Below are 23,905 nucleotides of genomic sequence, written 5' to 3'. Positions count from 1 at the left end.
GCAGGAATTTATAGACAGTAGTAGAAAGAGACTTATCTGGACTTAGTAACTCCTTTCATGAGAGGCAAGAAGCATGGGAAAAGGGGGAGCGTGTTGACTTACTGAGCACTTCTGTGCCAGCGTTTGCCGAATGCTTCAGAGAAAACTGTGGTTCAGAAAGCTTCATTTTTTGTACAGATCAATCTAAAAAATGAGTATAGCTGTGTTTGTAGTATTTGACCAAGTTTTAAGTGGCACATACCATGTGTGTTAGATGTCATACAACTTCCCTAAGTTCTGATTTGCTAGAAGGGCTCTCAAGCTTCAGTAGCTGGTTATACTCGTGGCTTAGATTTATTACAGCAAAGGATACCGAGCAAAAGCAGCAGGAAAGATCTGTTATCTTCCAGAGAGGTCCAGTATGCATTTCCTGGTCCTTCCTATTCCAAGGCTGCACAGGACATGTTTTCTCTTTGGCAGTGAACTACAGGGATGTGTGTGTAATGTCTCTGCTCAGGGAAGCCTACTCTATTCTCAGGGTCTGAGGCTTTTGTGTGGGTGGCTGGTGTCATGTAGGCACATCCTGCTAGCGACTAGTCATGGCAACTGCAACTCGGGTCCCTCAACAGTGAAACCAGGTGCACATCATCAGTGTTGAAGTTTGTGCAAAGCAAGCCTCTCTTAGCTTCTTGCTAAGCTGGCATAATTCATTTCTCCAGATGTACATAACAAAAACATCAATCACCAACATAAAGAACACTCCCAAGGGCCACATTCCCGGGGGTTGGTCAACAGTCAGTCAGTCATGCTTCTCTTGGAGACATGCAAATAATACAAGAGGTGCTGTGTTACCTCTTTCCTCATATCAGTGGTGATACATTCTGTGTCATAATCTTAGGATTAGATTATGTATTTACAACAGTTTTTAAATTCCTATTTTATAGAACTCAGTTCAGTTCATAGAAATGAATTTAAAAAGTTCCTGCTTTCAAGAAGCTCATAGTATAGTGTGGGAAGTGTGATAACAGAAGAAAATCAATAGTATTGGTATGGACAAGGCAGTGATTAAATGTCATGAGTTCCTTAATAAGAGAATCTTTCTGGAAAAAGTGCCATCTAACTGAATAAAATCTGCTATCTTTAGTCTCACTCACCATATTTACTTCACACATAAATGGGTTTTCTACAGTAAGTTTCATTAAAAGCAATTATTTATTCACCAAGTATTCATTAAATGTTTAATGTACTAGACACACTGCTAAGTTCTTGCAGTACCATAGTGAGCAAGACAAAAATCCATGTCCTTATGGGGGTTTAATGTCGAGTCATTTTGCTTCATTGAAAGTAGGTAAAAGTAAGATCATCTTTTCTATGTATTGTTGAACAGGTAAAATAATTTTCTAGTTGTTACTAGTAGTGCTGGTGGTGAATTCTTCAGGAAGATTTTGGATTAGAATAATCAAGGGGAAGGGAAAATCTACCTTTAATTCCTTACCATTCAGTAAAAATATCTCAAGAAAGGTCAAATTTATTAAGTTGAGATTTTCTACATTTTTTTATCAAACGTGAGAACATGTACCAAAAAGACCAGTATTTGTTCATGTCTATGTCATCATCGATCACTGTCCTTTTCCTTCAATAGCGGAGGGAGAACTGTACACCTTTGGAGAGCCTGAGTGTGGGAAGTTAGGTCTTCCTGAAAAGCTGCTGGTCAATCACAAAGTGCCCCAGCTGGTGCCTGGAATTCCTCAGAAGGTGATCCAAGTAGCTTGTGGTGGAGGGCACACAGTTGCGCTCACAGGTATGTCTGCGGCTCCGTTCCTTGCTTTCTTTGGTAGCTAATGAGAAAAGCTTTTTTTACATTCATTTATTTTTATTGTGGTAGGAACACTTAACATCTGATCCATCCTCTTAGCAGATTTTTAAGTTTACAATACAGTATTGTTATCTGTAGGCACAATGTTGTATGGCAGGTCTCTAGAACTTTTACCTTTGATTAGCTGAAACCTTATACCCATTCATTAGCAGCTCCCCTCTCCCCCTGCCCCAGCCCCTGGCAACCACCATTCAAGTCTCTGCTTCGATGAGTTTGACTGTTTTAGATACTTCATGTAAGTTGGCTTTGCATCTTTTTCCATTAAGATCCCCACCTTTTGTTCCTATAGTTAATAAACATTTCTGGCCTGTGGAAGAAATTTTTAAGTAGAAAAAAATGAATCTTGTTGAATTATTTTTGCTAACATAATTGACATTTTCATGATCTTAACACGTTTAATGGCAGCAAATAATGTTTTTTAGCTCATTTTCAAGAACAAATTGTTTTCGTCATATATATGTATCCCATGTTTATTTAAAATTGACATTATTTTTTCTGAAATACCTTATTTTGGAGAAGCTCCCTGCTAATACTGTTTTCTACTTGTCATTGATAATTCTTTTTGATATTCACAATGTCTAACTTGGTGATTTCTTTGTGATTTTTATGTTCTGTTATAGTAATTCATTAAAGTGTTAAGATTTTAAATTACAGATAATAAAAAAGTTAGAACTTTAATAGTAATGTCACTTTTGGCTTCTGAACTTTGTATTTGGTATGACATGTGACTTCTCAGGATTCTAGTCAGGATAATTAAAATAGACTTACTACTTGTTAATATGCTTACTAAATTGATACTCCCAAATTTGTTCAGCATTAGATTTATTTTAGATGAGTAGTATAGAGGTAATGCAGTTAGGTAGTGAATGGTTATGATATATTTTGGTCAAAAAGAAATAAACAGTTTCTGAAGTCACCACTTAATCTTCAGTAACCCAAAACTAGAAGTGTTCTAGACAAATTTTAAATAATATCCAGTTCTCAGATGATAATGCTTAAATGTTGCAAGGTGATTAAGAAATATTTTATCTTTAGATTTTCCTCTCTTACATCGCTTTTCCTTGACTTCCTATTCTAGTCCCAGTCATGTGTATAAAGCTATGGTTTCCCAGAATTAAAATTTCCAGATGGTATCTTTTCAAAGTGAGAAATAATTTTTTTCCAGGCCTCAACTCTAAATTTGGAAATAATTCTGAGGTTTAAGTTTTTTTTAAAACTTCTGCTGATAAAGTGAATTTTCATATAATTTCTAAAAGATTTATCTTAGGAATTAAACTTCAAAATTAATCTTTATAAATTATCTGAAAATTTATTCTATAGGCAGAAATGCAACTTATTCTTCATGTGTTATGTATTTTCTCCAGTTTACACAAAGATTGTAGAAAGAACTAATTTTTTAGGTGGTTGAAGGTTATTCTGAAGGACACAAATGTTGATTATATAATAATAATGTCATTCAACCATACATTATAAAATATTTTCATATAAAGTATTTTCACCAAGATAATCCATGATTCTTTTAATTATACTTTAAAACTGTACCTAATGATATTTTCTTGCAGTGTTATACTCATTTAGCTTTTTGTGGACTTCATTTTGAAGTTAAAAACCATGTTGCCAGAAATTTATTGTTTTCTTCAGATTTTTGCAGACTTTGGGATCTCACAGACCAGTAAAGTTTTTATATTTTAAGTTTTTAAATTTTTTTTTTTTTTTTTTTTTTTTGCGGTACGCGGGCCTCTCACTGTTGTGGCCTCTCCCGTTGTGGAGCACAGGCTCCGGATGCGCAGGCTCAGCGGCCATGGCTCACGGGCCCAGCCATTCCACGGCATGTGGGATCTTCCCGGACTGGGGCACGAACCCGTGTCCCCTGCATCGGCAGGAGGACTCTCAACCACTGTGCCACCAGTGAAGCCTAAGTTTTTAATTTTGTAAACAGAATATGAGGACCTAGAGATGGTTGCCAACTTCCAATTTGCATTTGGCTAAGTGTGGATGTTGCAAGAAAAATGCAATCTGTTTTTACCATTATATCATAAAATAAGGGCCATTTTCGAAACAAAAATTTTAAAGCTCTTAATTTTATAATAAAAGACATCCCCTTGGGCTTCCCTGGTGGCACAGTGGTTGAGAGTCCACCTGCCGTTGCAGGGGACACGGGTTTGTGCCCGGGCCGGGAAGATCCCACATGCCGCGGAGCGGCTGGGCCTGTGAGCCATGGCCGCTGAGCCTGCGCATCCGGAGCCTGTGCTCCGCAACGGGAGAGGCCACAACAGTGAGAGGCCCATGTACCGCAAAAAAAAAAAAGACATCCCCTTAAATTGTAAACATTTATCTGTATGGAAAATTCACTGCTTTGCCTATTTTTTAGATTTCTCCATGGACCTTTGAAAGCTTTATTATAAGCCAGTCCTGGTGAGAAACCTGTGTTCTGGAGCAGTGTGGACAGAAATATTAAGTCCTAATTGATGAAGAAATGGACCTGAAGAGTGTATTGATCATCATTTTGACTAAGTACTAAGTTAAATACCTAAGAGTTACAGAATACTTTGCAAGACCTTAAACCAAAGAATAGCTAACTGTCTGTTCTAAATTGTTCCCTTCATTAAAGGAAAGGGCTTGGAGTCGATGATTCTATGGGGTCCATCTCCAGCTTTGTTTTCCCTTGTGTCTGTAACTCTGATCTTAAATCTGTTTAGGTATCATTCATTAAAATACTTGAAAGATAATTTAAATTAGTTCATTGTCGATAAATTTATTTAAAACATGATATTTAGATGTGACTGATAGGTTAGACAATACAACTACTGGTTGGAGCAATAGTCAGGGAAACGATGGATTGCTTTTAAGAAAGTATCAGACTGGAACTGGAAAAAACTAAGTGAGGGCGAGTAATTGATGTAATCTTGTATGTCATCCACAGCAGTTATCAGAAGACAAGAAAGGCCTGGTTATTAGATTAGGTCCACAATGAAGTCTGGGCCCCAAGGAAAGTAAGAACTAAACTTCTCCAGATTATTTTCAGAGAAATTTAAGATCTCTACAGGGCTACACAAGTAACTAGTTGTGAAATGAAATGTATTCTGTGAAATTAGAGTAATATTTATCTGAAGCCAACTAATAAAATCTGTTTTCCTAATACAGTATTATTTATTAACATTGAATTACATTGTTGTTACAAAGGTGATACGACTAAAAATTATATTGGTTTTTGTATATAGCGTCCTTAGATAAAAGTCTTAGGTCATTTAAAAATAATAGAAACTATTGTCATCGCTAATCATCCAAACACATGAAAGGGAACCTAACAGGATAAGGAACAAAACTTTTGTAACATGACTCAGGCTGCCTGAATGGCCTCATTGCCCAGGGTAATATCAGACAACCCAAGAAACTTGGAGTAACTGTTGGCCAGCTAGAGATAGACAGTTATTTTAATTTATCCAACATCCTCCTATTAAGCTGAACATTCAGAACTGGAGATATGCTGTGTGATTATTAATTAAACTAAGAGATAGTATTTTTTACACTAAAATAAAAATCTGTTTGCCATTGCCTCAGTGTGGCTTCATATCCTTGATGTACTATATTTTCTTTAAGAAGTAATATCTATATGTCTTATTCATGAAGTAAACATTAGACAGTAAAAAATGTAAAACTATAAGACAGTAGTTCCATGTTCTTCAGTATCCTCTGTTGTCAGAATAAGGTTGAGTTGATTAGATAATTACTTTTTAGAAAAATGTCCTTTTACAACTGAATGTCCCACTGTGTTTTAAAATCTTCCTACTTGTTTTCTCATTTAATCGTCGCAGCAGCTCTTTTAGGTAGGGATTATAGCATTAGGGAATTTAAGTAGCTTGTCTACTTACCACAGCTATTAATAATGAAGGTTTGGGCTTCTACCTGAATCCGAAGCTCTTGCTCCTGCTGTGCCTCCTAAGGCAGGGGCCAGGGAGAGTCGTGTGTCTAAAGGACGCTTTCATCACCACTCGTTTATCCTATTTTTGTGCTTTTCCGTTTCTCAAGACTATGTGAGCTAATACTTAAGGTTATTGGAGTTCCTTTGGAATCACTTCAAAAATATTAATATAATATAGTATGGATAAACAACAAGGCCCTACTGTATAGCACAGGGAACTATATTCAATATCCTGTGACAAACCATAATGGAAAAGAATATGAAAAATAATATATATATGTATAACTGAGTCACTTTGCTATACAGAAGAAAATAATACAACATTGTCAATCAACTATACTTCAATAAAATTTTAAAAAAAATTAATATAGAGGAAAGGCTTTTCCCCCCTTTGATTATTATTGCATTTCCTAGTAAATGAGCTTTACCTGTGAATAAATCTAGCATGTCTGATGTAAGTTTTCATTCTCATGCTAATTCTCCTCTGAAATTGTTTTCTAAAATAGGTTATTCCATTAAATTACTGTTAATAAGTAAGGACTTTTTCTGTGGGAAACACTATTCGTTTAGTTAGGGCAGTGAAAGGAATTAGCTTAATGACAATTGATGCTTTTTAACAAACTGAGTGGTAATTATAGGGACTTTTTAGGTAGTAGTTCACCGACTTTTGTGTCTTTAGCAATTCCTTCTATGGTTACATGTAAAAGATAAAATCAGGCCCATGCCATTATTGTTACCATTGTGTACCTTATCATTTTTCTCTTCCTTTATCACTGAGGCATGTATACGTAAGTATTAGGTATTCTTATATGAGTATTTCTTTGAGAGGCCCTTAACCCTCATTATAAAAGGTGGAATAGCACTGTTTTTCTAGATATAATGGTGACAGTGCTTGTACCTCTGAAATCCTTTTCTTGTGTTTGCCCCTCCCCTTTCAGAGAACGCCGTGTACACCTTTGGGCTGGGACAGTTTGGTCAACTGGGTCTTGGCACTTTTATTTTTGAAACTTCAGAACCCAAAGCCGTTGAGAATATTAAGGATCAGAAAATAAGTTATGTTTGCTGTGGAGAAAACCACACAGCTTTGATAACAGGTACAGATCAGAATTTCTGTTAATATACTTATGGAACTGGGTATATTTTATTACAAAATAAATACTATATGGAATGAATGTATCTAACTTAAGCAAAGGAAATAATAACTGAGAAAATGGAATTCTTTGTTTAATATGCCAACGTGTAAAGTTGTAAACTCCTTTTTCATATTTTAGTTTAATTTAAAATCAGTGTAAATGATCCAAAGGTTTAGAGCCTTAAAATGTGTCAATGCTATCAGAGGTAAGACCATAGCATTATACTTTGGCAGAAGTATAAAAAGTAAAAAGCTGGAATCTTTTTGAAATTGTATCAATTTGAAGGCTCTGAACTCTGCTCAGGCCAAAGGGAAAAGTCTCGTAAGAAAGAACTTATTTTAAAATATTCTCCCTCTTCAGTCTGACAGCTACATTCAGGCTGAGTAAATTCTTATGATGCTTCTGCCACTGGGAGGCGTTTTCAGGAGTAACACTTTCATACTTTCTCCACAGTGGTAGACAGAAAGGTACCCCAAAGACTATTAATTAAATGAATACCTGGGTGCTCTAGCTCTTCTGCTCTGTAGTTTCCCCTTTATCCGGGGAGATGGTGCTATGGGTCTACTTCTCAACCTCAGAAACTAGGTGCTGCCAATGTAGGACTCAATAAAGGTACTTCCCTAAAATGACTCACTCACCTATAGATAATTAATATGGAGCTGGAGGAATCAGGCTCCCTGACTTCAGACTATACTACAAAGCTACAGTAATCAAGACAGTATAGTACTGACACAAAAACAGAAATATTTTTAGAAAGCCCAGAGATAAACCCACACACATATGGTCACCTTATCTTTGATAAAGGAGGCAAGAATATACAGTAGAGAAAAGACAGCCTCTTCAATAAGTGGTGCTGGGAAAACTGGACAGCTACATATAAAAGTATGAAATTAGAACACTCCCTAACACCACACACAAAAATAAACTCAAAATGGATTAAAGACCTAAATGTAAGGCCAGACACTATCAAACTCTTAGAGGAAAACATAGGCAGAACACTCTATGACATTAATCACAGCAAGATCCTTTTTGACCCACCTCCTAGAGAAATGGAAATAAAAACAAAAATAAACAAATGGGACCTAATGAAACTTCAAAGCTTTTGCACAGCAAAGGAAACCATAAACAAGAGCAAAAGACAACCCTCAGAATGGGAGAAAATATTTGCAAATGAAGCAACTGGCAAAGGATTAATCTCCAAAATTTACAAGCAGCTCATGCAGTTCAATAACAAAAAAACAACCCAGTCCAAAAATAGGCAAGGGCTTCCCTGGTGGCACAGTGGTTGAGAGTCCGCCTGCCGATGCAGGGGACATGGGTTTATGCCCCGGTCCGGGAAGATCCCACATGCCACGGAGCAGCTGGGTCCGTGAGCCATGGCCGCTGAACCTGCGCGTCTGGAGCCTGTGCTCTGCAACGGGAGAGGCCACAAAGGTGAGAGGCCCGTGTACTGCAAAAAAAAAAAAAAAAATGGGCAGAAGACCTAAACAGACATTTCTCCAAAGAAGATATCCAGATTGCCAACAAACACATGAAAGAATGCTCAACATCATTAATCATTAGAGAAATGCAAATCAAAGCTACAATGAGATACTGTCTCACACTGGTCAGAATGGCCATCATCAAAAAATCTAGAAACAATAAATGCTGGAGAGGGTGTGTAGAAAAGGGAACCCTCTTGCACTGTTGGTGGGAATGTAAATTGATGCAGCCACTATGGAGAACAGTATGGAGGTTCCTTAAAAATCTAATAGAATTACCATACGACCCAGCAATCCCACTACTGGGCATATACCCTGAGAAAACCATAATTCAAAAAGAGTCATGGACCAAAATGTTCATTGCAGCTGTGTTTACAATAGCCAGGACATGGAAGCAACTTAAGTGTCCATCAACAGATGAATGGATAAAGAAGATGTGGCACATATATACAATGGAATATTACTCAGCCATAAAAAGAAACGAAATTGAGTTATTTGTAGTGAGGTAGATGGACCTAGAGTCTCATACAGAGTGAAATAAGTCAAAAAGAGAAAAATACCGTATGCTAACACATATATATGGAATCTAAGAAAAAAAAAAGGTCATGAAGAACCTAGGGGTAAGATGGGAATAAAGACACAGACCTACTAGAGAATGGACTTGAGGATATGGGGAGAGGGAAGGGTAAGCTGTGACAAAGTGAGAGAGTGGCATGGACATATATACACTACCAAACGTAAAATAGCTAGCTAGTGGGAAGCAGCCACATAGCACAGGGAGATCAGCTCGGTGGTTTGTGACCCCTTAGAGGGGTGGGATAGGGAGGGTGGGAGGGAGAGAGATGCAAGAGGGAAGAGATATGGGAACATATGTATATGTATAGCTGATTCACTTTGTTATAAAGCAGAAACTAACACACCATTGTAAAGCAATTATACCCCAGTAAAGATGTTAAAAAAGAAATGAGCATGAAGCTTCACAAATACATCAATAAATTTAAACTATTGACACATTAAACGAAAATATGTAATTTGAGAAGAATAAAAATTAAGTGAAATATATTTCATTTGAATTATTAAAAATATATATTCTCCATAATTTTAATTACTTTGGAATAAAAGGCTCTGTAATTTCTCTATTTGTAGCTCACATTTCTATCTAAAAAGTAAAGCCTTAAAAAAGTCATAAATCATATAGTATTTTGAAATAATCCGGATACTGGTATTTCTGCATTTTCCCCTTCTTTTACAAGTTTCTGCTACAATGAACCTTATCCAGTGGTATCTGCTTAGGGGAACTAGGGCTCAGCAAATACAAGGTATTACCAAGTACTGTCCCTTCTTCCCCAAAGAACTTTGCAGAGAGAACTATCTGCCCATTTTCAAGTATCAGTGTCCTTATTAATGTTGCATGAAGTTGAACTATATAGAATGTAAAGAATTACTGTTCATTCACAATCCCAGAAGAGTTGTTGATAGGTATGCCTTACTGCAAGTCTTATGCTCAGTTTCTCTGTCTTTACTGCCATTTTCCATCAACTCTAAATTGTCACTGAGAGTAAATACACACTGTTTATGGATCATTTAACATACAATTAGGTTATTTGGTTAAACTTTCATAATACCTTTTCTCCTGATGAAAGAAGTTATAGCACAAATAATTGAACATTATTTGACTTTTTTGCTCATGAATCCTCCCCAGGGACAGGTGTTATGAATTTTTTCTTTGTCCAGGACTAATGAGAGATATGTAGTGAGTTTTCTGTAAGTTCTTGCCAGTTCCCCATTATAGCCAGTGGCTCATGTTTTAAAAAGCTCTCTGAGGTTGGAAGTGTGATCAGGCAGCTTGATCAGAGTTTATTTTTTCTGGCTAAAGATAATCAGGTTTAAAAAAAAAAACCTTAACATTTTGAATAAGAATATCAGGGTCAAAAAAAGGAGGAAAGCAAAAAGATGATAAGGAGTATATATAAAGAAAGGAAATAAATACCTAATAGTAAGAATTATAGCAATCTAAATTTAGAATCTAAATGCTGGTTATTGCTTATTTATAGGGAATCTATTTGTTTTTAATAATTTTTGAACTTTCCACTTTAGTGAATTTTGTTATTATTTCTAATTATTTTTTCAGGCAGTTCTTGTGGCTCTTCTTACTATACAATTACTTTGCCATCTTAAAGTACAAGTCCCCATATATGATCTTGTCATTTCCCAGCTTAAACCCATTCATTTAGCTTATTATTGTTCTTAATATAGAGTTCAGAAATGCTTAATATGAGCTAATAAGATCCTCTTTCGTGTGATTCCTTCTTCCCTCTTCAGGCTCATCTCATACCACTCTCACCTTTGTGCTCCAGACACATTGGTTGCCTTTTGGCTTCTTAACTGGGCTGTGTTTTCTCTTGATTCACAGCCTTTGTATGTACTGCTGGCCTCTGCCTGGAAGATTCTTTGCTCCCTTTTTCTTGTAACTAAACCCTAATCCTTTCAGCTTCTGTTTAAAAGCCTTTCCTAATCTCCACACTGGAGGGAGAGCCCCTCCTCTGCACCTATACTGGCACCCTTTCCTTTCCTTCTGCTTCCATGTCACTTACCTCACTTGAGATGGAGAGTATGAAAGAAAGGCTTGAGGAGTGAATGTACAGAATACCTGCTATGGCAGTGGGCAAAAGGATTAACTGGAGAGAAGTGACAAAAGTACTCATCATCATCTTGGCCCAGCTATATAGGGGACCCCAGTATTGATATAGGGACCAGCAGCTTGGTTGGTTTATGGCATTTCCTTCAGCAGCTTCCCACAACCCTGAAGCAGAAGTAAAAGAGACAGTTGGATTGATCTAAACTAGTGGTGATTTTGTCTCCACAGGGGGCACATGGCAGTGTCTGGAGATGTTTCTGATACTCACAACTGCAGGGGCAGGGTATTCTATGGGCATTTAGTAGGTAGAAGCCAAGGATGCTGCTAAACATCCCACAATGCACAGGACAGACCCATACAACCAAGAATTATCTGGCCTCAAATGTCTGTAGTGCCGAGGTTGAAAAACCCTGACCTAATCAATGACCTGAGGAAAAAAGAAAATAGATTGTATTGGGATGTAGGAGGTCAGAATACAAAAATCTCCTTCTTGAGATGATGGTGCGTATCACAGGATCTTATGCTGGGTTGCTGCTGCTCCACACAGCACCTCACACACCTGGGTCTCAACTTCACAAGCCACCAAGAGCTTAGTGATTTATTCTCGGGGTATCTATTGCCTCATGTTATGTGTGGACAACAGAAACCATAGAGAGTGTGGAAACATCAGTGGAGCAGAGTAAATTCAATGCAGAATATGAGGGGAAAATTGCAATGTAAGTTAATGTATTTGTCTATTTACAAATAGATCCATGAAAGTAACACTTTTATAATTCTCTCTTTTTTTTCATTTTAGATTTAGGCCTTATGTATACTTTTGGAGACAGTCGACATGGAAAATTAGGACTTGGACTGGAGAGTTTTGCCAATCAGTTCGTTCCTACTTTATGTTCTAATTTTTTGAAGTTTATAGTACAGTTGGTAAGGGCATCACATTTCCCTGTTTACATGTTCATATTCCTATATTTGAGTCTTTCAGTATTTCATAGAAAATAAGTACTTTTTGGTTTATATGAAACATCATGGCTATATCTAGTAAATATACTTGTGTCCTAAAGGCCAAATGTCAGACATCATGGCACTCTGAAAATCTGTCCCTTTTCTGATGTTCCTCCTCTAACATCTTCCTTTTTGCCCTAATCTTGACTCTTCTACTTCATTTTCATATGTCTCTTGAGAGCCAGGACTGTGCCATGCCTGGAAGCTTTGTGTTTCCTATAGCTCCCAGCAGAGTGCCTCACTCACAGTGGTCATCTGTAAATATTTGCTGGATAAGATATCACTAGGACTCTCAAATCCTGCACAAGAAAAATATCTGATAATAAATGAAGCGTTTTGAAATTATATTTAATTGGTTAAGTGTTATTTGGATAAGGTGTTGTTTCAGTGACATCTCCATCAGGCACCGTATCTCTGTTGTTTCTAACACTTTTGCCAATTAAGAACTATAGACTTGAAAATTTTGTTTACTCAGTGATGATAATATTACTTGGAAGTTCTTCTCCAAAGGCTCAGAGCCTCGTACTATGGGACACTTCCATTCCTTGATTTGACACCTGTTTAATGAATGCCTGCTTGGTACAAGATACTGGACTGAGGATGAGGAATACAGAGCAGGCAGTGATGAACACAGTGACCAGATTTTCATTGACTAAGCTTATAATCTTATGGGGAAGATGGGGGTCTTTTTGGTTTTTTGTTTGTTTGTTTTTGCGGTACGCGGGCCTCTCACTGTTGTGGCCTCTCCCATTGCGGAGTACAGGCTCCGGACGCACAGGCTCAGCGGCCATGGCTCACAGGCCCAGGCACTCCGTGGCATGTGGGGTCTTCCCAGACCGGGGCACGAACCCGTGTCCCCTGCATCGGCAGGCAGACTCCCAACCACTGCGCCACCAGGGAAGCCCGGGAAGATGGTTTTTAGAAGGTGCTATACAGAAAACCTATCAATTTTAACTTTGAACATACGAAGGGAAAGGTTCAGAGTATGCTCTTCTATGTCATGTAGAACACTATGAAGACACCAGAAGTCTGTGTATTGCAAACACAATGTTTTTTAAAGCATTTTATTGAAAATCAGTTATTTCTCAAAATCGTTTGGATGTTGATTTCCTTTTTCATTGTTCTATCATTGTGCATGCTTGCGTTTTGCTCTCAGGACTTTTAAGCATTAAACTTAAAAAATCTTCATGTATAAAGACATAATTATCCCAAGAGACTGATTTATTCTTGGGTCCCTTCTTTCCAAGTAGAACTTGTCTGAGTAATTTTTTCAAGTTGTTAGTGTTGCTCCAAGATTAAAATAGCATTTTCTAACTTGTAAAGAGAAATATAATGTGCCAAATAGTTTTTTTCTCTATACTGTATATTCAGTTGAAAGTAAAATGGTATGTTAAACTTGTTGTAGTTTTCAATAATAGTGTTTAAAGAATATATATTGTAAGGGCTTCCCTGGTGGCGCAGTGGTTAAGAATCTGCCTGCCAATGCAGGGGACACAGGTTCGAGCCCTGGTCCAGGAAGATCCCACATGCTGTGGAGCAACTAAGCCCGTACGCCACAACTACTGAGACTGCGCTCTAGAGCCCATGAGCCACAGCTACTGAGCCTGCGTGCCACAACTACTGAAGCCTGTGCACCTAGAGCCCGTGCTCCACAACAAGAGAAGCCACCACAATGGGAAGACCATGCACTGCAATGAAGAATAGCCCCCACTCGCCGCAACTAGAGAAAGCCCGTGTGCAGCAATGAAGACCCAATGCAGCCAAAAATAAACAAATAAAATAAATTAAGAAAAAAAGAATATATTGTAATTCATGTGTGTGTGTGTGTGTGTGTGTGTGTGTGTGTGTGTGTGTGGAGAGAGAGATTTCAGTCAGTCAGTCTAGGAAGTCTACTGCTAAGTTAATGTTTTGTAGCTGAAAACTGTTAAAAACCCATTTGTGGGGCTTCCCTGGTGGCGCTGTGGTTGAGAATCAGCCTGCCAATGCAGGGGACACGGGTTCGAGCCCTGGTCCAGGAAGATCCCACATGCCACGGAGCAACTAAGCCTGTGCGCCATGACTACTGAGCCTGCGCTCTAGAGCCCACGTGACACAACTACTGAAGCCCGTGCGCCTAGAGCCGGTGCTCTGCAACAAGAGAAGCCACCACAATGAGAAGCCTGTGCACCGCAACGAAGAGTAGCCCCCGCTCGCCACAACTAGAGAGAAGCCGGCACACAGCAATGAAGACCCAACGCAGCCAAAAATAAAAATAAATTAAAAAACAAAACAAACCCATTTGTGTTTGAAGCCAGTGTCAATTAATTTATCTGTGAATTTATGCTGCAGGTTGCTTGCGGTGGATGTCACATGCTAGTTTTTGCCACTCCACGACTTGATGTGGCAGAAGACGTTGAGTTAGATGAAATAAATGATTGTTGCTTACCTTCAGCTACATCTCTGCCCATCAGTGATCAGACTTCAGGAAACGTACTGCAGAGATCTTTATCAGCACGTGTGCGGCGAAGAGAGAGGGTACAGTTGTGGCCTATTCTATATAATAATGTTGTCTAGCACTGTAAAGAAATCAAATTTTTTTCTTTTTAAACCAAAGAAGGGTCTTCTTAGGTAAATTTGCTAAATAAAATGATTAGAATTGAGGGCTTACAAACTTTTAAAGCAAACTCAGAATTAAACTGGTAAATATACAAACTAGAAAATTGAAATGATCATGGATAACCTTTGCTTGTAGACAGTGGTACTTATCGCTATCTTATCACCTCAGGTAGAATGCTAAGTTGTTCTCTCAACCATCTGTGGATTGACTTCTACTTTGCTTTTATCTTGTAAAGCTAATACCTCATGAGCAATGAAAGGTTATATATATATTATAACTAATGAAAGGTAGAAAACAAAGAAATAAGGGTTTTATTTGAGAGAGGGAATGCTCTTTCTCAATTAAATTTAGAGATTCTCATTCTGTGCTTTAAAATTATTCAATGACACTTACATTTAAAAAAAAATTAAATGCCAAATGATTTTTAGAGACATTCCTTTTTTAAAAAAATTGCTTTAAGTTCCAAAATGTATTCCTTTAGTGGTAAAAAAAAAAAGTTAAGTTTGATTTTTCTTATGAAAAAGTATATATGGAAAAATTGAGAAATATCCCATAAGTATTTTGTAGTTGTTGTTGGTTTGTGTCTCCTGAGTAACTTTTTTTTTCCGGGAAGGCAGAGCAAACACACACTTTTCCCCATCTTGTGAATAACAGACTTCCAAATTGACAATTTAGAGCAACTTAGATACAGAGGCAACAAAACAAAACATTTTTGAGCCTTTGGGGATTATTAAAAAGTGAATGTTGTAGGACGCTGGCCAACTTTGAAGTCTCTCTCTTCAATATTTTTAGCAACCTCAGGGTGGTTTATATCAATATTAAGTATATAACATTATCTTACAGTTTATTTAACCTGTTTGTTTTAAAGGAGAAATCCCCAGACTGTATTCAAACGACAGGAACACTACCTCCAGTTGCAGGGACTCTCGTACCACCTGTTTGTTTTTCGCCTCGTTCAGTTCCTTTCTGTATGTCTACAACTAATCTGCTAGAGAGAATGATGCCTGATAAAGAGGGCCCTATGCTGCCAATGGAACCAGGTAACAGTTGATGCTCTGCCTGCTCTCAGAAGAAATGTACCATTTATTCCATTGTTTTCATGTTCATCTTAAGCTGTTTTCTCTAACTAGATTGTTTTCTTCCTAGTTAGAGACTGACATCTCTCATTCGAACTCAAATCCAAGAATACTCTTACTAATAGAAAGCATCTTTGGTGACCTTAAAAATCCCATGTAATGACAGCAGCATATTTTTTATAAAGCAGTGTATAACATACATATCACCTTCTCTTACATTAGCTCCTTTAAACCCAGAAGCAACTCCATGAAATAGGTGGGAGTTATATTCTTCATCTTTGTATATGAGAAAAGCAAGGCTTGAAGAGATTGAGTGACTCAGGTCAGTTTTATAAGTGAACAGGATTTGAATGCAGGTCTTGTAGACCTATGTGAAGTTCTGCCTTTAGGCAATATAGCATCGTGGTTAAGAGCATGGGATGTAGAGTCAAATTGATCTGGGATCCGATGCCAGCTTTCACATTTATTAACTATGTGACTGGCTCTGGGAAAGTTACTTAATTTCTCTACACCTCAGTTTCCATATCTTTGAAATAACTTTAATAATACCTACTTTAGAGAGTTCATGACAGTTAAATGAGATAAGGCATATAAAATACTTAGCATTGAGCCTAGCACCCCCAGAAACCTCTTCATAAATATAGGCATAGTTATTATTAACCCCACTGCCTACTAGATACAGATTTCATGTTTTAAATTGTAATTCCAGCTCTTTAGCCATTATACACCTCTTCTAAATAGTTTTGTTTACAGACATTTGTGTATCTTAGGAGTGTGTTTATGTTACTACAGGGCATGTACTCAGATGATAGGGGCAGAACAAGAAACTAGGGTAGGAAATCAGAGTAAGCAGTAGGTTTGGAATTAAGAAGAAAATCTGGGCATCTGGGATTAAGAACTGTGGCACAGATAATTTTAATATCTTTGGGCTCAGGAACCTAGATAAAAGGTTGAGGTAACAAAGGATCAGGAACTCAGTCAAGAATTGTGGGCCATGGGAATGGAATGTTGTCTACATCTAAGACCTTGATAATGAGCTGGGTTTCCTACATCTCACCCACAAATTCTGTGTTTCCTTTGGAGATAGGAATCACTGGTGCTTTTCATCCCTGTACATGGGAAAAGTAGATTCTGGCAACAGTGTGTGCAAGGAAAAGAGAAGTTTATGGTTTGGGACAAGTTGTTTCCCACTTTAAGAGATTTGAATGTGAAGATAGAACTTTGTAGCTAGAGCAAAAGGAAAAGCCATCCCATATCTTTTTGTGACCGTTTGCTAAAACCAACTTAATAAAAATATTTTGAAAGTTGTATCCAACATATAATGTGACTTTCTATAAATTATTTGCAGGCTTCAGTATTTCTCATGGAGTGAAGGAGGTCAGGGAAGACATGACTGAGGAGGTGACATTTAAGCTAAAACATAAAGGATAAAAAGTAGCCACACAAAGAGAGATGTGTATATTACAGGCAAAGAAAATAATGTAGGTAAAGGTTTGGAAGCAGTTTATAGGAAAAGGAAAGAAGATCACTGGGCTCAGAGAGTGAGGGAAAAGGCAGGACAAGATGATGTTGGAAAAAGAGACAGCAGAAAAATATCCATGGTTTTATAGGCCATGAGAGGCCTATTTGATTTGAGTTTCTCTTAAGTGTAATAGAAAGTCATTAAAGGGTTTTAAACAGTGGAATGATGTGCTCCAGTGCCATTTGTATTTTAAGATGATCACTTTTGCCGGTGTGTGGATGTAGGGATGCCAGACTAGAGGTAGGAAGAATACTTAAGAGCCTTTTGCAAGAGATGATGGTGTTTGCAGATTTGAAATACATTTTAGTCATAGAAACAACTGAACTTGCTCGTTAATGGGTCACCCATAGATGTGTAGGCAGGAGAATGGTCGACTGCTTTGAGATAAAAAATTAAAAATTGAGCTTGAGATACCTGTGAGACCTCCAAGCAGAAATATCAAGCAGGCAGTTGAAAATGAAAGAATAACGTTCATAAGATAGGTGTGGACTAGAGATAGAAGTTTGAAAACTGTCAACATAGAGATGGTATTGATAATCCATGGAAGTTGGTGAAATCACCTATTAAGAGAGTAGAGTAGCAAGAAAAGAGGGCCCAGGATTTAGCCCTGAGAATGTCTAACACTTAGAGGGGAGGAGAGGAAGAGCCCACAAAACCACCTTCCCCAGCCTCATCAGCCAGTAGGGTAGGAGGAGGGACATGAGGAGGGAGTAGGGTCGCGAATTCAAAGTACTGCTCAAAGGTCAAGGAAAAGGAGTTCAAAGAAGCATCCCATGGATTAAGCATCATGGAGATTTTTGGTGATCCTGACAAGAGCAGTTCCAGGGAAAGATCAGGACAGAAGGCAGAGTGTTAAAAGTTGAGGCATGAAGGGGAGATAAGCATGTGAAGAGGAGATAGAGTGTGTAGATAGTTCTTTTGCCTATTTTGGTCCTGAAGAGGAGCAGAGAAGTGGGCTGGCAGGAGAGGGAGATGTGGAGTCAATGGGAAATACTAGAGCATATTTGTGTGCTAATGCAGGGGTTCCCAAACCCTGGGCCACGGACTGATTCAGGTCTGCAGCCTGTTAGGAACCTGGCCTCACAGCACAGCAGGAGGTGAGCGGCAGCCGGCGGGCAAGCAAACAAGCTAGCGAAGCTTCATCTGCTGCTCCCCATCGCTCGCATTACCGCCTGAACCATCCCCCCACCCCCGGCCCGTGGAAAAACTGTCTTCCACCAAACCAGTCCCTGGTGCCAGAAAGGTTGAGGACCTTGGGGACCGCTGTGCCTAATGGACATGAGCCAGTAGTCCCAGAGAGATTGGTAGCACACGAGAGAGAGGATATGACCAGAGGTGCAAAGCTCTTGAGAAGACAGGAGGGGCTGGCATACAGAGCAGTCTTTGTTAAGAGGAAAGACACATCCTACATTTTAACAGGAAAATGTAGGTAAATTTGTACATTTGTTGGTGAGAAGATAAAGCAGATCACCTCTGACGACTTCTATTTTCTCAGCCAAGTATAAGGCCAAGACCATGAGCTTAAATGATATACTATCTATTTTCCAAACCTCCTTTTTCTGCCATCTCCAATCTCTCCTGCTTAGTACTTTTCTATTTTAATCTCCTTCAGGTGCACTTTAGTTCCCATCTGCTCCAATGTCTTCAGAGGATCCCTAATATTTTCTTTTTAATAAATGTAAATTTCCCCATGTAACTCCCACCTGCTTTTCTAGCTTCATCTCTCAGCACCCTTTTTTTTTTGTTTTGTTTTGTTTTGTTTTTGTTTTTTTGCGGTACGCGGACCTCTCACTGTTGTGGCCTCTCCTGTTGCGGAGCACAGGCTCCAGACTCGCAGGCTCAGCGGCCATGGCTCATGGACCCAGCCGCTCCGCAGCATGTGGGATCTTCCCGGACCGGGGCACGAACCCGCATCCCCTGCATCGGCAGGCAGAGTCCCAACCACTGCGCCACCAGGGAAGCCCCAGCCTTTTTCTTATAACCTTAATTTAGGTCTCGAGTCTGCAGGCTGTGGCCCATGGGTCAAATCTGGCCAGCAACCGGTTTTTTGGGGTTTTTTAATGTCTTTACTGGAGTATAATTGCTTTACATTGTTTTGTTAGTTTCTGCTATATAACAAAGTGAATCAGCTCTACATATACTAATATACCCATATCCCCTCCCTCTTACATCTCCCTCCCACCCTCCCTATCTAACTCCTCTAGGTAGTTACAGAGCACCGAGCTGATCTCGGTATGCTATGCAGCTGCTTCCCACTAACTATCTGTTTTACTTTTGGTAGCGTATATATGTCCGTGTCACTCTCTCACTTCGTCCCAGCTTACCCTTCCCCATCCCCGTGTCCTCAAGTCCATTCTCTACGTCTGCATCTTTATTCCTGTCCTGCCCCTAGGTTCTTCAGAAACTATTTTTTTTTAGATTCCATATATATGTATTAGCATACGATATTTGTTTTTCTCTTTCTGACTTACTTCACTTTGTATGACAGCCTCTAGGTCCATCCACCTCACTACAAATAACTCAATTTAGTTTCTTTATATGACTAACATTCCATTGTATATATGTGCCACGTCTTTTTTATCCATTCATCTGTCGATGGACACCTAGGTTGCTTCCATATCCTGGCTATTGTAAATACAGCTGCAATGAGCATTGTGGTACATGACTCTGAATAATGGTTTTCTCAGGGTATATGCCCAGTAGTGGGATTGCGGGGTCATATGGTAGTTCTATTTTTAGTTTTTTAAGGAACCTCCGTACTGTTCTCCACAGTGGTTGTATCAGTTTACATTCCCACCAACAGTGCGAGAGGGTTCCCTTTTCTCCACACCCTCTCCAGCATTTGTAGAACATTTGATAATGGCCATTCCGACCGGTGTGAGGTGATACCTCAGTGTAGTTTTGATTTGCATTTCTCTAATGATTACTGATGTTGAGCATCCTTTCATGTGTTAGTTGGCAATCTGGATATCTTCTTTGGAGAAATGTCTATTTAGGTCTTCTGCCCATTTTTGGATTGGGTTGTTTCTTGTTTTGTTATCGAGCTGCATGAGCTGCTTGTAAATTTTGAAGATTAATCCTTTGTCAGTTGCTTCATTTGCAAATATTTTCTCCCATTCTGAGGGTTGTCTTTTGCTCTGGTTTATGGTTTCCTTTGCTGTGCAAAAGCTTTGAAGTTTTATTAGGTCCCATTTGTTTATTTTTGTTTTTATTTCCATTTATCTAGGAGGTGGGTCAAAAAGGATCTTGCTGTGATGTATCTCATAGAGTGTTGTGCCTATGTTTTCCTCTAAGAGTTTGATAGTGTCTGGCCTTACATTTAGGTCTTTAATCCATTTTGAGTTTTTTTTGTGTATGGTGTTAGGGAGTGTTCTAATTTCATTCTTTTACATGTAGCTGTCCAGTTTTCCCAGCACCACTTATTGAAGAGGCTGTCTTTTCTCCATTGTATATTCTTGCCTCCTTTATTAAAGATAAAGTTACCATATGTGTGTGGGGTTATCTCTGGGCTTTCTATCCTGTTCCATTGATCTATATTTCTGTTTTTGTGCCAGTACCATACTGTCTTGATGACTGTAGCTTTGTAGTATAGTCTGAAGTCCAGGAGCCTGATTCCTCCAGCACCGTTTTTCTTTCTCAAGTTTCCTTTGGCTATTCAGGTTCTTTTGTGTTTCCATACAAATTGTGAAATTTTTTGTTCTAGTTCTGTGAAAAATGCCAGTGGTAGTTTGATAGGGATTACATTGAATCTGTAGATTGCTTTGGGTAGTATAGTCATTTTCACAGTGTTGATTCTTCCCATCCAAGAACATGGTATATCTCTCCATCTGTTGGTATCATCTTCAATTTCTTTCATCAGTGTCTTATAATTTTCTGCATACAGGTCTTTGGTCTCCCTAGGTAGGTTTATTCCTAGGTATTTTATTATTTTTGTTGCAGTGGTAAATGGGAGTATTTCCTTAATTTCTCTTTCAGATTGTTCATCATTAGTGTATAGGAATGCAAGAGATTTCTATGCATTAATTTTGTATCCTGATACTTTATGAAATTCATTGATTAGCTCTAGTAGTTTTCTGGTAGCATCTTTGGGATTTCCTGTGTATAGTGTCATGTCATCTGCAGACAGTGACAGCTTTACTTCATCTTTTCCGATTTGGATGCCTTTTATTTCTTTTTCTTCTCTGATTGCTGTGGTTAGAACTTACAAAACTATGTTGTATAATATTGGTGAGAGTGGACCACCTTGTCTTGTTCCTGATCTTAGAGGAAGTGCTTTCAGTTTTTCACCATTGAGAATGTGGTTGGCTGTGGGTTTGTCATATATGGCCTTTATTATGTTGAGGTAAGTTCCCTCTATGCTTACTCTCTGGAGAGTTTTTCTCATAAATGGGTGTTGAATTTTGTCAAAAGCTTTTCCTGCATCTGTTGAGATGATCCTATGGTTTTTCTCCTTCAATTTGTTACTATGGTGTATCACATTGATTGATTGCAAGAATTCTTGCAATCCTGGGATAAATCCCACTTGATCATGGTGTTTGATCCTTTTAATGTGCTGTTGGATTCTGTGTGCTAGTATTTTGTTGAGCATTTTTGCATCTTTGTTTTATCAGTGATATTGGCCTGTAGTTTTCTTTTTTTGTGACATCTTTGTCTGGTTTTGGTATCAGAGTGATGGTGGCCTCGTAGAATGAGTTTGGGAGTGTTCCTCCCTCTGCTATATTTTGGAAGAGTTTGAGAAGGATAGGTGTTAGCTCTTCTCTAAATGTTTGATAGAATTCGCCTGTGAAGCCATCGGGTCCTGGGCTTTTGTTTGTTGGAAGATTTTTAATCACAGTTTCAGTTTCAGTGCTTGTCATTGGTCTGTTTACATTTTCTATTTCTTCCTGGTTCAGTCTTGGAAGGTTGTGCTTTTCTAAGAATTTGTCCGTTTCTTCCAGGTTGTCAGTCACCCGTTTTTATAAAGTTTATTAAAAGCTAGTTACGCCCATTAATTTATGTATTGTCTGTGGCTACTTTCACATTTCAGTGGCAGAGTTTGCATAATCAGGACAGAGACTTTATGGTCTCAAAGCCTATAACGTTTAACATGTGGCCTTTGACAGAAAAAGGTTTCTTACCCCTGATTTTAATCAAACTGAGCTCTTCGCAGTCAGGCTGAGTGGAAAGGCAGACTTGAGATTGACACTTGACACCAAAAGAGTCACTGAACCTTAATTTATTCATTTGTGAAATGGGGATATAACACTTAGCTCTCTTATTGTCATGACATTATCCTGACATGTATAAAAGCATATGTTCTAAGTACACAGTAAGCCTTCAACACAAGCCATTCCACAGCTTCTTTTAGCACTAGGCTTATTTTCTTCCCTATCCACCTCCATCTCTGCCTCTCAGAATTCTACTTATCCATCATTCCCTGTAACTCCTTAGTGAAACATTTCCTGATTCCCAACATTTGGATGTGATTTCTCATTCCCCTATGTAATATGTTTTGTATTCCCTTCTAGACTATAAGTTCATTAAGATTTAGTAGTTACTTAAGTTGATATCTCCTACATAATACCTCACATGGAATAAAGACAGACTGATTATTTGTTCATTTGAATTAAATGAATTTACAAGGGAGAGATCACCGTGGACTGGCATTTTTAGTGAAGACTTCATTAAGGAGCTCCTCTCAAATAAGTATATGTGTGCTACATGGGGGTATGGTAATTGAGAAAAATGTAAGGTCAAATAAAGCTTGTAACTTTTAATTATCTGCTTTATGATGTAATAACCTTGCAGTTTTCTATAAAAGTTTTCAGGTCCTTGTGCTAGTTTTCTGTTTCTACATAAGAAATGATCCTAAAACTTAGGTTAAAACAGCAAACATTTACTATCTCACACAGTTTCTCAGGGTCGAGAATCCAGGAACAGTCTAGCTGAGTGGTTCTGGCTCAGGGTATTTCATGTAGTTGTAGTCACATTGTCAGATGGGGCTGCAGTCATCTGAAGGCTTGACTGAGGCTGGAGGATCCTCTTTCAAGCTCACTCATGTGGGCATCGGCAGGAGGCTTCACACCCTCAGCACATGGGCTTCTCCCTGGGGATGCCCACGACATGGCTTCCAAGAAAGTGTGTGTGCGTGCGCGCGCGCACGCGCGCGCGCGCAAGAGAGAGAGAGAGAGAGAGAGAGAGAGAGAGAGGGAGGGAGGGAGAGAGAACTGAGACATAAGCCACAATAGCATCACAATTATATCTGCTTTTTTTTATTGGCCATACAGACCAACCTGGTAAAATGTGGAAGGGAAATTCACAGAGGTATGCATAGCAGAGGATGTGGGTTGTTGGGGATCTTTTTGGGGTCTGGCCATCACAGTGCTTGATACCTGGGTAGTATTTACCCCAAAGGAATAATGTTTGCCTGTTCACATGAATGAAGCAATTGTTATCTCATCAGTGTCATAGGTTTTAAATTTTCAAAAAGATTTTAAAACCTGTTATCACTGTGAATGAATTCTGTTCAGTTCCCTTAATATGAGGCTTAAGGACCTTTAGTAAAATTATAACTGTACTTTTATATTACAGAATAATTTCTGTTTATTGTCTAGTTGTCTTCCACTTTTCTGTTGAAATCTCATTTTCTCTTTTCTCTTTTAATCATTCAGATTATTTTCAACATAAAATAACCAAAGGGAAAG

General features: G+C 38.5%; 1 protein-coding gene across 1 annotated transcript in view; it reads left to right on the top strand.

The window, feature by feature from the left end:
* Nucleotides 1-23,905, top strand: part of LOC103080199 (X-linked retinitis pigmentosa GTPase regulator) — a 65,224-nt gene that overhangs the window by 9,922 nt on the left and 31,397 nt on the right. Inside the window, exons 7-12 of the mRNA XM_007451975.1 lie at nucleotides 1,622-1,780; nucleotides 6,716-6,871; nucleotides 11,826-11,950; nucleotides 14,357-14,542; nucleotides 15,493-15,664; nucleotides 23,873-23,905. The exon at nucleotides 23,873-23,905 is cut by the window's right edge and continues 80 nt beyond it. Coding sequence (XP_007452037.1) covers nucleotides 1,622-1,780; nucleotides 6,716-6,871; nucleotides 11,826-11,950; nucleotides 14,357-14,542; nucleotides 15,493-15,664; nucleotides 23,873-23,905 — 831 coding nt within the window. The remainder of the gene's footprint in view (nucleotides 1-1,621; nucleotides 1,781-6,715; nucleotides 6,872-11,825; nucleotides 11,951-14,356; nucleotides 14,543-15,492; nucleotides 15,665-23,872) is intronic.

This window comes from Lipotes vexillifer, unplaced genomic scaffold (assembly GCF_000442215.2).
Source record: "Lipotes vexillifer unplaced genomic scaffold, Lipotes_vexillifer_v1.1 scaffold847, whole genome shotgun sequence".
Lineage (NCBI taxonomy): Eukaryota > Metazoa > Chordata > Mammalia > Artiodactyla > Lipotidae > Lipotes > Lipotes vexillifer.
This window is presented reverse-complemented; position numbering and strand designations above follow the sequence as displayed.